This window comes from Equus asinus, chromosome 21 (assembly GCF_041296235.1).
Source record: "Equus asinus isolate D_3611 breed Donkey chromosome 21, EquAss-T2T_v2, whole genome shotgun sequence".
Taxonomy (NCBI): domain Eukaryota; kingdom Metazoa; phylum Chordata; class Mammalia; order Perissodactyla; family Equidae; genus Equus; species Equus asinus.
In genome coordinates this window covers 9,338,370-9,353,154 of record NC_091810.1, presented here as the reverse complement: position 1 = coordinate 9,353,154, position 14,785 = coordinate 9,338,370, and the positions used below count along the sequence as shown (strand labels likewise).

Here is a 14,785-nt window from a genome sequence, read left to right as displayed (position 1 = left end):
TGGATAGATTATGAGGGTTCAACCTCTTCAGCCGTGTCCCCTGGAGTAAAGGCTTGCTCCCTTCGTACACAGTGTTTGTACTGTTCTTCTTAATTCCTGGAACATTATCTTCCCACACTCTGGCTAACTCTGACTCATCCATCTATCTTAGAAGTCATTTTCTAAGAAAGCTTCCCTCTCCTCCTGCCCTCCCTCTGCCAACTCTCCCCACATCTACCAGTAGTTTACATACTCCTGATGCTCAGTTGTAATTGTTTGTGTCATTCTCTTTCTCATTATGGTCTTATCCTTCACAGAGTACCGTGCCTTAGGAAATAATATCTTAATTCCAAGACACTGTCAATTATAAGATCCAGAGTCATGTTTTTCAAAGGGGAAAAATATTTACATCCTGAAGGTTCTGTCATTTCATTGCTGACCATAGTGTGATCTTTTAAAAGAAGCCCCAATGTGGAGTTGCACATCACTCAAACGAAACACTTTTTTATCTGTGGTTAAGTTTGCATAAAAATGCAGCATTTACTTTTTTGCTTGATAGCTGGCAAGTCTCTTACAGTTCTTATGTTTTTTAGAATCTTAAAAGTCTATTATAATTAATATTCTGAAATATTAATGTGATAAAACCTTAGCTTCTTGGAAAAATGATACTTCCTCTTGCATTAAATTTTTTACCATCTTGGACTTTTTCCACTTTTTATATCTCACATTTATAATCACATTTATGCCGTTGTGTTATGAGTTATATAGTGAAGAAGATGTTTTCACAATTTGTTATAGTGTCTAATACATAATAGTTGCTCAATAAACAAATTTTGAACAAATGCCTTTGAACTTCTTAAATTAAGGATGTAATCTGAGAGAAAAAGAATGAAAATAAGAATAATTCTGCTCAATCAGAAATAAATACTGAATGAAAAATGATAATTATTTACAAGTCTGGTTTAAAAGAAAATCTAGGAGTCATGGGGAGATAACAGAATTAAGTTAGCTTTGGCTGCAGATAAGTTCTCACATAGCTTCTTTTTGTTTTTCTCTTCTCATTTCAGTTGACTTTTATTGGCACACAGCTATGCGTATCTTTAGGCTTTTTATATCTGTGGTATAGCATACTTTGCAGAAAAACAAGTTTTTAGCCTATCAGATTTGTTTTATCAGGTTTTTAAAAACGTTCCACATTCAGATAATTTTTTTTAATCTTTTGATACCTGGGAATGGCTTTATACAGTTCTGTTTTAAAGGCATTACGCTTAACAAAAGAAAGATTATAAGAAGCTGTAATTTAGAGTCTTTGGGCAAACTACAAGTTATCATGATTCATTTTAATTTATATGTAAACATGTAAAGGAGGTGTCACAGAAATATAAAAAATATCAAGTCAATTATTTAATAGCATTATCACTTTTTATTATTGATGATTCTGCCTGAAACTATATGGTTGCTAGAATAACTTTTTATTTTTAATTTTTTTAGGAATATTTTGAAAAGAAAAGGTTAAAATCAAAAATGAAATTATGGGGAGTTTTATCCCCCGTCAAAAATTCTGATGTCAGTTTAGACCTCCTTAACCTGTATATGGTAAATCAGATATCTTGCCAGAAGAAAAAACCTGGTAAGTAAGCCTCTCCAGTAACATTTTGTTTTGAGTCTGATGTGATCATAATGTTTAGTTTTCCAATAATTTTGTAATTTTAGAACTCAAAGGATGTGGAAAGTAATTTTAAAACTTGATTGCCCTCTTAAATTAGAAGCTTTGTTAGTCTCTGCTTAAAATGTTTTATTGTTTAATCCATTTATTTTTTTTTTAGGTGGTGTGTTATATAAAATTAATTTTATAAGGTATGGTTAAACTTATAGCGCTGTTGTTTCAATTATTATGTTATTTTGTCTAGGCAGATAGTTACCAAAGTTTGGCTAAAGAGCAGGGAATAAATATCTTTACTGTCTTATCCTATTTGGAGAATTTGTTTGAAAGGAAGAGCTGAATAAGTTTTTGCCTCAATGATTAGTTTGCTATCTCATAACTTGAATTTCTTAGACATTCTTGGGATGTTAACTATAGCAGTCTAATACTTCAAAATAAAGTTCATTTTGGCCTGCACTTTGATTCTTCAAGCAAATAAAAAGTTTAATCAGAGTATTTTTTTCTCTCTCAAGGAAACTTGTGTCTGATATTTAATTTTTAAAACAAGTGCTAAAATGAGAGCTTAAGAACTGAGTTCATAAAAAAGGGATTGAAATTGATCACAGTATTGTTAGTGTCTCCTCTTTTCCTTTCTGTGCTATTTTTGTTTCTCCACAGATGACAGTTGTCACAAGTAAATGTAGTCACACTTTAGTAGGAGTAAATACATTATTAATAAACTTTAGGAATAAAAGTTTCTGTTGTAAATATATTTGCTATATTTAGTTCTTTTTCTTCATTTGTGTAATAGTGTTATCAGCTATTGTCACCATGTCTTACATTAGATCCTCGGATCTTATTCATCATTTTGCTGAAAGTTAGTACCCTTTTCCCAACCTTTCCCTATCCCCCAGTCGCCAGATCCTGGCAACCACTTTTCTATTCTCTGTTTCTATGAGTTTGACTTTTTTTTTTTTAGATTCCACATGTAAGTGATACCATGCAGTATTTGTCTTTGTCAGTCTGGCTTATTTCACTTAGCATAATGCCTTCTAGCTCCATCCATGTTGTCACACATGGCAGGATTTCATTCTTTCTCATGGCTCAGGAATATTCCATTGTATATACACACACACACACATATACACACCACACCATCTTTATCCATTCATCCATTGATGGACGCTGAGGTTGTTTCCATATTTTGGCTCTGTGAATTATGCTGCTGTGAACATGGGAGTGCAGATATCTCTTTGAGATCTTGTTTTCATTTTATTTGGATATATACCCAGAAGTGGGATTGCTGAATCATATGATAGTTCTATTTTTAATTTTTTGAGGAACCTCTATATTGTTCTCCATAGGGCTTGCCCCAGTTTACATTCCCACCAACCATGCACAAGGGTTCCCTTTTGTCCACATCCTTGCAAACACTTCTTACCTCTTGTCTTTTTTTTTTTTTACTTTTTGTGAGGAAGATTGGCCCTCAGCTAATATCTGTTGCCAATCTTCTTCTTTTTCTTTCTTTCTCTCCCCAAAGCCCCAGTACATAGTTGTATATCCTAGTTCCAAGTCATTCTAGTTTTTCTATGTTGGATGCTGCCACAGCATGGCTAGATGAGCAGTATATAGCTCTGTGCACAGGGTCTGGACTGGCGGACCCTGGGCCACTGAACTGGAGCACACAAACAACTATTCAACCACGTGGTCAGCCTCCTCTCTTGTCTTTTCGATGATAGTCATTCTAACAGGTGTGAGGTGATATCTCATTGTGGTTTTGAATGCATTCCCTTGAGGATTAGTGATGTTGAACACCTTTTCATGTACCTGTTGCTCAGTTGTATGTCGTCTTTGGAAAAATGTCTGTTCAGAGGGTCCTCTGCTCATTTTTTAATCGATTGTTGTTTTTTGATATTGAGTTGTATGAGCTCTTTATGTATTTTGAATATTAATCCCTTATCAGACAATATGATTTGCAAGTATTTTCTCCCATTCTTTAGATTGCATTTTCATTTTGTTGGTGGTTTCCTTTGCTATACAGAAGCTTTTTGGTTTGATGTAGGACCAGTTGTTTATTTTTGCTTTTATTCCTTTTACTTTTGGTGTCAAATCCAGAAAATCATCATGAAGACTGATGTCACGGAGCTTATTCCTTATGTTTTCTTCTAGGAGTTTTATGGTTTCAGGTCTTGTATTTAAGTCTTTAATCCATTTTGAGTTGACTTTTGCATATGGTGTAAGATAGGGTTCCAGTTTAATTCTTTTACATGTGGCTGTCCAGTGATGTATTTAACTTTATATATTTCCTTTCTCCCTCACGCTGTTTTCATTCATATGTTGAACGTATGTTTTTTGAGTACTTACCCTAAGTATTGTATTGGATTCTGGAAGTAGAACAGAAAATAACAGGGGCAGGACATGCTGCTCTACGGGAGGAAGAGAATTCCTCTATCTCTTATAGGTTCTTCTGGCTGGGCTATGAATTAAATTGACATGAGACAGAATAAAAGGAGAAAATCAAACAAAGCTTTGTAACATGTATACATGGGAAAAATCCAGGAAAAATGGTTAACTCCCAGACTGGCTAAGGTTGTCATCTTAAATACCGTCTTTGGCTAAAGACAAAGGAGCATGTTGGGGGTGGGAGGGAGTCAGTTATGGGAGATTACCAGAAAAGGACAGTAAACAAGAGAAAGGTTATTATGCGGATTTAAGTCCTTGCCTTCTTCCTTGATAGGAGTTTCTGGACATAAGGACATCCCCCCTCTTCCTGGTACAGAGAGGGAGTTACCTTTACAAATGGAGATTTCCCTTACAAATGTAAATGTGTTTTACAGAGGGTAGCTTCTACTTTTCAGAGCTTCTCGCCTGTCTGCAGTTTCTTAAAAGTAATCAGCCCCAAATAATCCTCATGCCAAAGAGACACATTTTGGGGTGGCCAATTCTGATCCCCCACACTACCAAAAAATAAGGCACCTTGGCATATTGAATATTTTGAGCTGAGGAATTTGAGGAAGCAGCATGTGCAGGAAGGATTTTCATGTGAGTGGTGCCCTCGCTATACCCCGAGAAAAGGAACGTTGTTATCTCCAACACAGAGGGAACACCGAGAGGAATCTAATGAACAGACCTTGCTGTTTCCCTCAGTTTACTACACTTAGCTGATACCCCTTTTTGTCCTGTCACATTTCCCCAGGACTTTCCGCTCTTCATCAAACCTAGCTTAAAAATGCTCAGGTTTAACCACTTTGGGTCTTCATTTCCTTACAAAGTTTTCCACGTAAAACTTATATTAATTAAATTTGTATGCTTTTTCTCTTGTTAATCTGTCTTTTGTTACAGGCCCCCAGCTGATAATTTAGAAGGGTAGAGAGAAAAGATTTTTCCTCCTCTACCAAAGCAAGATTTTATTAGTTAGGACTCATGACTGCAAATTACAGAAACTTAAAAAATATATATTTACTTACTTAATGTTGTGGACTGAATGTTTGTGTGCCCCCAAAATTCATATGTTGATGTGATATTAGGAGGTTGGGCCTTTAGGAGGTGATTGGGTCATGAGAGTGGACCCTGATGAATGGAATTAGTGCCCTTGTAAAAGAGACCCCAGAGAGTTCTCTCACCACTACCACTGTGTGAGGACACAGGGAGAAGACAGCTGTCTGTGAACCAGGAAGCGAGCCCTCACCAGACAGCGAATCTGCCAGCACTTTGATCTTGGACTGCCCAGCCTCCAAACTGAGGAATAAATTTCTATTTTGTATAGTTCACCCAGTCTATGGTAGTCCGTTATAGCAGCCTGAACGGACTAAGACACTTAACTAAAAGGAAGGGTAGTGGTGCATCTGGGCCTCAGAGACTGCTTGAGTCAGGAAATTGAATACTACCAAGATTCTTTTTCACTTCAGATACTAGTTTTATTCTCTCAGACTGTCTTCATCAATGAAGCTTAAAATGTGACATTAAAAAACTAACATTGACAACTAGAAGCTATGTGCCAGGGGGCTTTGGGGAGAAAAAGGAAAAATAAAATCCAAAAAAAACCCACTATGAACTAACATTGCTCATCTCTCCAATTTCACCACCAGGGAAATACTGGGAGCTGCTTCTCTGATTCTGAATTTTTTAATTCTGCTGGAAGGATGTTGCCTTGCTCTGCTGGTGTCAGGTCTCAGCGCTGGAACAATTACTTATAACCAGAGGGGTGTAATACCATTATTGAGTGGCAGGTGGTTGCCACTAAACCAATTATTTTTTCCAGGGAAGCAGGGTTATATAAGAAGATAGAATGCTCTCCACTACAACTCTGTAGTTTGTGCATGTGTAAAAAGCATTTCCTGGAAAAGGAGCATAATTAAAAGTACTAAGCAGTCAAAATAGTTATATTGTCTATAAGGAGAGACAAGGCTGCTGCATCTAAAGTTTAAAAATCTGGTGAGGGAGATAGAGTTAATCAAGTACAGTAAACTATGGTAAGTGCTATAATAGAGAACATATGTAGTGCTATGGGAGTGTGTAATATAGCAACTGATACAGTCTAGGGGTTAGGGAAGTTTTGAAGGAATCAAAAAATAAAGCAAAATTTGTAGGGCCCCTTTCATGAGGAGAATGTAAGATGATGAAGAAAAAGATGATTTGAATTATCTGTGATAGTTGCTAGTACTGTAATGTCTTCTATCATGTATAGAATATAGGTGGTTTTAGTAAATACCTAAGATGTACATTTACTTAATGACCATGGTATATCAACCAATGCTTTTAAAAGATTTTATTATTCATTCTTAATTTTTAATTGCAACTTTTTCATTATGGAAACTGTGAGAAAACCGATCCATGTGAATATGAATAGAGACATAAAAATGCCCCTGAGAAAACATGATTTAGAACTTCCAATGTCGCCTCATCTTGTCCCGTCTAACCTCTGCATTGATGATATGGAAAACAAGAAGGTTTTAGCTAGGTTGTATATTATTAGGTATTTGAAAGAGTCATTATCAACTCTGTTTTATTCATTGGAAAATGTATAAAGGGATTATCCTAGCTCCAGTTTTTGTTTGTTTGACTGTTAGCAGTATTATTAAACTATTAAGACCTTTGTCAATGAACTAATATCCATGCTAAGTGTTTTTTGGATGCATAGTTTGACTTTCTTTATCATAAAAATCTCTCTCTAGTAATAATATAATTTTTATAAAACACAGTAATATTATAACCCTGGAATGATTTACTTAAGAGTTCCATATGTTTTCATATTTGTATAGAACAGTATGAATTTTAAATATTTATAAAAGATAATCAATTTTATTGCCACCTACGTGTTTAACTGTTACATTTTCTTTTCATTAGTTTACACTATCAAAGACAAGGCGGCAAGGAGGAACTTGGCCCAGTTAAGGTGAGAGTTAAACAAAAATTTTAAGTTATTTTAACAATTGTGACATGCCACTGTTACCCAACCAGGTTCATTTTTGCCCGCCACCCAGAAAGCCAAACACTGAGATGACGAGATAGCAGCAGAGAGAGTGTTTACTCACAAGGTAGCCATGTGAGGAAGCGAGCTCATGAGCCTGAAATTTGCTTCCCCGAAAACAGAGACTCAGGGATATATATGGGACGGGGTCAACGTGGTCTGAAATGTGGAGAGAGGTGATTGGAGGTGAGGAGAGGTGAGGTAATGATGATCTGCACAAGCGTAGTCAGACTTCATGCCTCTTCATAGGACCCATGTTCACAAAATGGCGACATCAGCATGATCTGAGGGTAGAGTTTTTAGCCTCTTCAAGTTAAAAGGTCACATGTCGGACATCTCCGTGGGCCCAGTTGATGAGTTGGTGGTCTCAACTGCCCTGAAGTGGACAAGGAGTTCTAATTCCTGAAAAACAGCTCACACATGCATTACCATGGTGATGCAGGCACCAGGAAGATGTTACCTATAGGAGCCTAGCGGGAGTCAGCATATTGCCTAAACAGCACAATTAACAATGAGTGGGTTAAACAGCTAAAAGCTATAATCAGTAATTGCAAAAGGGAAAAAAACTTTAGTTCCTAGCTACTTAATCATCAGTGGCTCACTTTCTGCCAGTTTCACCATCAAGTGATATAAATTTTTTGAGAATCAGAGAAAATTAGTTATCCTTTAAAAAAATTTTTAGTCTTTAAAATTGTTCTTTTAGAAGTTTTTAATGTAAGAAACCTTTACCTTAAGAATATTTTAACGATTGCTTATGAGAAACCCTTTGGAGTTCTGGTAATGTAGACTAGGCCTTTGTGTGCAAAGCATTTGATTCTGCCTGTCACTGAAGAGCTGCAAAGGATAATTCATTTGGGGAGTTCTACTTTGGGTTCATGTGATCATTGAGCAATTCATGTTTTCAAACGTGGTGACCAGACTATTTTATTTTATATCAAATTGTGATTTTCAATATTCATGTTGATCCCAAGATTATTTTTCTTTCAAAGTATATTTCAAATAATTATTTTTTAGCAAATAAGACTTTAATCAATTAGAAAACACATAGATTGTGATTAAAGCTTGAAATGTGAAAGTCCAATGCCATATTATTAATTATTCTTTCCTTTGAATAGCCAAAGTTAAGCTACGTCAGAAAGATAATGGCAGTGATACTAAAATCTCTTGGAAATCTTTCACCTGAATTGTAGATAAATGAAACTTAGATTTCCTGTCATTAGGAGGTGACATGCAGGAATGGAGCTTGAGGGTAGAGGGGACCATCGGTGAGAAAGGCAGATGGAAAGGAGCTCTTAAGTATAATCTTAGTTGATAACCTCTCTTGTCTTAGTAAGGACTGTCAGTTACTGATGACTTGCCTTTACTTGGGACTTTTTCTCTAACTCGTGACCTTTTTCACTTTTATTTTAACTTTCCTCGTCTCTAGTTTATATATTTTGGCAAATCAAATGATTGTATCTTCTTTCCTATAGTCCTCACAAGTCATGGACTCATATACAATGTTCGAACCTCAATTGAGCAGAATAGAAAACTGCAGCTTCACACCACCATCTTTGTCAGCAGAATTAGCTTCTAACAGAGATATTACAAGACAAAATTTTATTCCCAGAATAGTGCCTAGTCCTCAGAAAGTTGCATATGAAAAAAAGCAGAATGAACAGGTACCTTTCTTTTTTTAAATAAAAGTCTTTATTGAGTTAGATAGGTTACAATCTTGTGAAATTTCATTTGTACATTATTGTTTGTCAGTTGTGTTGTAGGTGCACCCCTTCACCCTTTGTGCCCAACCCCCACCCCATCTTTCCCCTGATAGCCGCTAATCTGTTCTCTTTGTCTACATTTTTAAATTCCTCATATGAGTGGAGTCATGTAGAGATTGTCCTTCTCTGTCTGGCTTATTTCACTTAACATAATTCCCTCAAGGTCCATCCATGTTGTTGCACATGGGACGATTTTGTTCTTTTCTATGGCTGAGTAGTATTCCATTGTATATATATACCACATCTTCTTTATCCAGTCATCTGTTGATGGGCACTTAGGTTGCTTCCATGTCTTGGCTATTGTAAATAATGCTGCAGTGGACATTGGGGTGCATGGGACTTTTGGAATTGCTGACTTCAAGCTCTTTTGATAGATACCCAGTAGTGGGATGGCTGAGTCATGAGGTGTTTCTATTTTTAATTTTTTGAGGAATATCCGTACTGTTTTCCATAGTGGCTGCACCAGTTTGCATTCCCACCAGCAGTGTATGAGGGTTCCTTTTTCTCCACAACCTCTCCAACATTTGTTACTATTTGTTTTAGTTATTTGTGTCATTCTAATGGGTGTAAGGTGATAGCTTAGTGTAGTTTTGATTTGCATTTCCCTGATGATCAGCGATGATGAACTTCTTTTCATGTGTCTATTTGGCCATCCGTATATCTTCTTTGGAGAAATGTCTGTTCATGTCTCCTGCCCATTTTTTGATCGGGTTGTTTGAATTTTTTTGTTGTTGAGTTGTGTGAGTTCTTTATATATTATGGATGTTAAGCCTTTGTCAGATATATGACTTGCAAAAATTTTTTCCCAGTTAGTGGGTTGGTTGGTTGTGAACAGGTCCCTTTCAATCACTAGTTCTTAGCATTTTATATTTTTGTGATATGCTCTTTTTTTCTTTTTATGGATTGAAAAAATATTAGTTGTGGGTTGCTATAGATAGAGCCAAATTAGGAGAGAAATTAATTATAATAATTCTTCTTAGGTCAAAAACTTAATTCTCTGGGCTGTAGAAGATTATGAATCCCAAAACTGGAATGTTCTTTAAAAGTCTTTGAAATCATCATCTTTTTATAAAATTATTGATAGTAAAATTGACCATAGTTCAATGTGTTATGTAATACTTGATTGTAATCACAGTAAAGGAGTAGTTGGTGATGTCATGATGGCCCAGTATACATGATATGGAAAGGATCCTGTGAATAGCAGTACATAATCTCAGTGATGTCATAGTAATCTGTTAAAGTATAAGTTGTGATGGCTTGATTCTTTCTATGACTTGAAAGATAGCTGGTTATATGCACTTCCATCCGAGACTATGCACATATGTGTATATAGATAGAGATATTTAGTGCTAAAACGTTCAATCGTTGTAGTCTCTAAAGTTAAAATTATAAAAACATCCAAATTTTTGAAGTTTGAAATATATATGCCATAGAACATACCAAGAAATGATCTTTTACTAAGTTTGCATAGAGTTAAAAAATATAAAATTATTAAAGGTTACTATACTAATATATAATGGTAGTGAGTAAAATGGTTATGTAAACACTCTATCTTGTTAACAAGGTTAACAAGAATATTTAGTTTTCAATCTCTCCCGTTTTTAGCATGAAGTGGTTTTATGTCATATTTGTGTATTATTTCTAAGTTAATTTATAATTAGCAAATTTATAATAATTTATAAATTATAGTTATATATTACAGTATTATAGTTATATACAATATGTAATGATATTCAATTTTATTGAAGTATGTTTTCTGCTTTTCAGAGAAGGGAAAATGAAGTATTGTGCTAGGCTTATTAATTTAAGGACCCAATAATTTTTTGTTGTTGCTTTGGTGAGGAAGATTGGCCCTGAGCCAACATCTGTTGCCAGTCTTCCTCTTTTTGTTTGAGGAATATTGTTGCTGAGCTAACACCTGTGGCCCTCTTCCTCCATTTTGTATGTGGGTTGCTGCCACAGCATGGTTTGTTGAGTGGTATGTAGGTCTGTGCCCAGGATCTGAACCAGTGAACCCTGGGCCGCCGAAGCATAGTGTGGGAACTTAACCACTATGCCACTGGGCTGGCCCCCCAATAATTTTCGAGTGATGCAATGAAAAACATTCAGTTACCTGTTCCATTTGTATTTTATAAGACTAAAACTTGCATCCTACATCAGCTTTAACTCATCCTTTCTTTGTTAAATAGTTTATAGGATAGAGAATGAGACCCTGTGTAATCTATACTTGAATAATCTTCTACTTAGAGACTGCAGGTTAGTGATTATCTCCAAAGGGGTAAATAATGTTGTACTTCATATGGCAGAAGAGAGAAAAGAGAAGCTAATGTCCCTGGTAAGGTGTGATGTCACATTGTGAAGTATTAGGGAATTTATTTATTTGGATATATATTTGGAGAGATTTCAGGAAAATTAAAATGAGACTATAAATTACATAAGAAAATGAGTTGAAAAACAGGTTAGAATAAAAAGTGGTCTGGGGCTTACTAGTCCCTGGAGAAGTAGTATTGAGCCAATATATAATATTCTCTTCTGTTTTGATTTGTTTGTGTGTTTCTCGCTTCACAGGATGACATTGTTCCTGCACCATTGACACTGTCTCTCTGAGGCTGAGATGAGATATGTTATCAGACTTTATTTTCAGCTTTTCTTGATTTTAGACCTTTTTTTAAAAAAAGACTTTTAGTATCTCTTTTTGCCTGCACGTCTTTTTTTTTCTGACTCTTTCTGTCATTGCTTGTCTTTGGACGTCTCGTTTCTGTGTTTCATGGCTTATACATAAAATATACTACAGATATGAATTATTATTGCTGGATAGATTAGTGTTGGGCCATTGTAATATCTTTATATGGTACCTTCCTCATTAACAAATGGGTTATCACATCTGCTTTTCACAAGAGTCTTTCCCTACTTTCCCCGTTTTGCACTCAGTGGTAGCGATATTCAGAAAGATTAAAGTAGCAGAGGCTGGCCCTGTGGCCGAGTGGTTAAGTTCACATGCTCCACTATGGCGGCCCAGGGTTTTGCCGGTTCGAATCCTGGACGTGGACATGGCACAGCTCGTCAGGCCATGCTAAGTCGGTGTCCCACATGCCACAACTAGAAGGACCCACAACTAAAAATACACAACTATGTACCGGGAGGTTTTGGGGAGAAAGAAGAAAGATAAAATCTTTTCTTAAAAAAAAGATTAAAGTAGCAGTCTAAAATTACTTAGTAAATGGAGGAACTGAGATAAGTACAGTTGTTTCCTTGGGAGAAATCACTATTTTCTGTCAGCGATATTTAACTTTTATTTACTCAAGATCTTGGTGTTCCGGGTCTTTTTTTTTAATCTTTTTTTACCTCTGAGAAAATGGTTAGCTCACCATAGATCAACCCTGTTATTTTAGCAGTCATTCAAATACTGACACTGCTTTCATTATTAGAACAGTATTTATTTTGTTTTCAATAAGGACACTCTTTCTTTTAGAGTAAAAAATACATTTTTAAACTATAGATGTCTACTTAAATGAGGTTTTACGGTAAATTATTTAAATTGTATATATGTACATTTACCCTTTTGGCAGGTTCTTCCTTTTTTTTTTTTTTCAGCTCAGTAATGTTAATTATTCTAATTCCGTGATTTCCAAATTAAACAAAAATCAAGATGCTTTCAGTCCATCATGTAAAACAGCACAATTTGGAACATTATTTGAAAGATTAAACAGGTAAGCAAAGATGTTGAAGGAAATAAAGAACGTGTAGCATGCTTTCTTTGAGTTATTAATTTGATTTTACTGGACAGAAGTATTTTTAGTTAGAAACGTAAACAGACCTAAGTAAAACTTCTAAGGAAAAAAAAACACTGTAAGTAAAATGTAGCATTTAATTAAAGTAGTTATAAGTAACGATTTTCTGATGTACGTATCTACCTTTCATTTATTTATTTTAAAAAATATTTTGGGCCAAGGTGCTTTGCATCTGTTTTATAATCCCTGTTTTATGAATTACTACTTTCCTTTTCTTTATCATAAACATAATAATTTTTTTTTCATATTTATGGTAGTTGATCAGTGCCCCATTTTTATTTTCTAGGTGTCTGTATTTAAACTCTGGTTCATTGTTTTAAAAGACATTAAACTTGTAAAACCAGTTTGAATCACTCTTGGTAATCATAGTGAGAAACTTTGACTCTGTAATTCTGTCTCAGTCTTCCTCATTTTAGTAAATGGCACCACTATTCACTCAGTTGCTTAAGCTAAAAAAAAGTTGTACCTGATTCCTTCCTTTCCTTCAACTCCCAATATCTGTTTCACAAAGTATTGTCAATTCTGTATTCTAATAAACTTTAAAGTTATCTACTCATGTCTCCATCTCTACAGGTTCCATTTCAGTCTAAGCCACCACTGCCTCTTGCCTAGAATTGTAATAACCATATAGCAGTTCTTTTTGTTTCCTCTTTGTCCTTAGGTCTATTTTTTTTCACACTTTATTAATGTATAATCAACATACCATAAACTGAACTTATCTAAAATGTGCACTTTGGAAAGTTGTGACATATGTCAAAAATAATGACCATTCATCATCCCCAGTAGTTTCTTTGGGCACCTTTGTAATCCCTTCCTCTGGCTACTTTACATCCCTTACTCCCATCCCAAGGCAACTGCTGATCTGCTTTCTATCACTGTTGATTAGTTTGTATTTTCTAGAATTTTATATAAATTGCATTAATACAGTATGTTTTCCTTGTTTTGGTCTAGCTTCTTTGACCTAGCATAATTTGAGATTCATCTATGTCGTTGGTTGTGTATATCAATGGTTCATTCCTTTTTATTGCTGAGTAGTATTCCATTGTATGGCCATAGCACAGTTTATTCATCTGTTGATGACCATTTGGCTTTTTTCTCCAAGTTTTGGCTATTCCAAATAAAGCTGCTATGAAAGTTCATATAGAAGTCTTTGTTTAGACATATGCTTTCATTTCTCTTGAGGAAATATCTATGAGTGGAATGGCTGGGTCCTATGGTAGGTATATGATTAAATTTTTAAGAAACTGACAAACTGTTTTCTAAAGTGATTTGTACCATTTTACATCGCATCAGCAGTGTATGAGAGTTCCAGTTGCAGCATACCTTTGACAACACTTGGTAAAGTCAGTCTTTTAAAATACATGCCATTCTAGTCAATATGTAATAGTATCTTACTTTGGTTTTAATTTTGCATTTCCCTAATGACTAATGATGTTGGCATCTTTTCATGTGCTTATCAGCCATTTGTGTATCTTTGGTGAAATGCTTACCTTTTTCCTTTCCTTAGTGGTGTCTTTTTGAAGTAAAAAAGGTTTTAATTTTGATGAAATACAGTTTATTAATTTTTTCATTTAGAAATTGTTTGTGTGTTGTCATAGCTAACAAGTCTTTGACTAAGCCAGGGCCATGAAGATTTTTTCCTATGTTCTTTTCTGTCTTGTAGTTTTAGATCTTACATTTAGGTCTATGATCTGTTTTGAGTTAACTCTTATGTATTGTGTGAGGTAAGGGTCTAAATTCACCATTTGCATTTGTGGAAAGGAAAGAATATCTTTTCCCCACTGAATTGCTTTGGCACCTTTGTTGAAAATCGATTGACCAAAAATGTAAGTTGTTTTTCTTTTCCCCCAGGAATCTCAGTTCTGTTCCATCGGTTAATTATGTCTATCTTTATGTCAGCGCCACACTGTCCTGATTACTATAGCTTTACTGTATGTTTTGAAATTGAGAACTGTATTAGTCTTCCAGTTTGTTGTTCTTTTTTGAAAATGTTTTGGCTTTTCTTAGTCCTTTGCATTTCCGTATAAATTTTAGCATCAACCTGTCAGTTTCTGGAAATAAAAAAAGCCTACTTGGATTTTGATAGGGATTGTATTGAATCTGTAGATCAATTTGGGGAAAATTGCCGTCTTAACAATAGTGA

The 14,785-nt window shown here is 35.1% G+C and overlaps 1 protein-coding gene across 1 annotated transcript in view; it reads left to right on the top strand.

Moving 5' to 3' along the window:
• LOC123276070 (regulator of DNA class I crossover intermediates 1-like) overlaps window positions 1–14,785 on the top strand; it is a 68,946-nt gene that overhangs the window by 24,522 nt on the left and 29,639 nt on the right. The window contains exons 3-6 of the mRNA XM_070492664.1: window positions 1,471–1,609; window positions 5,710–7,016; window positions 8,564–8,752; window positions 12,446–12,561. Coding sequence (XP_070348765.1) covers window positions 8,576–8,752; window positions 12,446–12,561 — 293 coding nt within the window. The 5' untranslated portion in view covers window positions 1,471–1,609; window positions 5,710–7,016; window positions 8,564–8,575. The remainder of the gene's footprint in view (window positions 1–1,470; window positions 1,610–5,709; window positions 7,017–8,563; window positions 8,753–12,445; window positions 12,562–14,785) is intronic.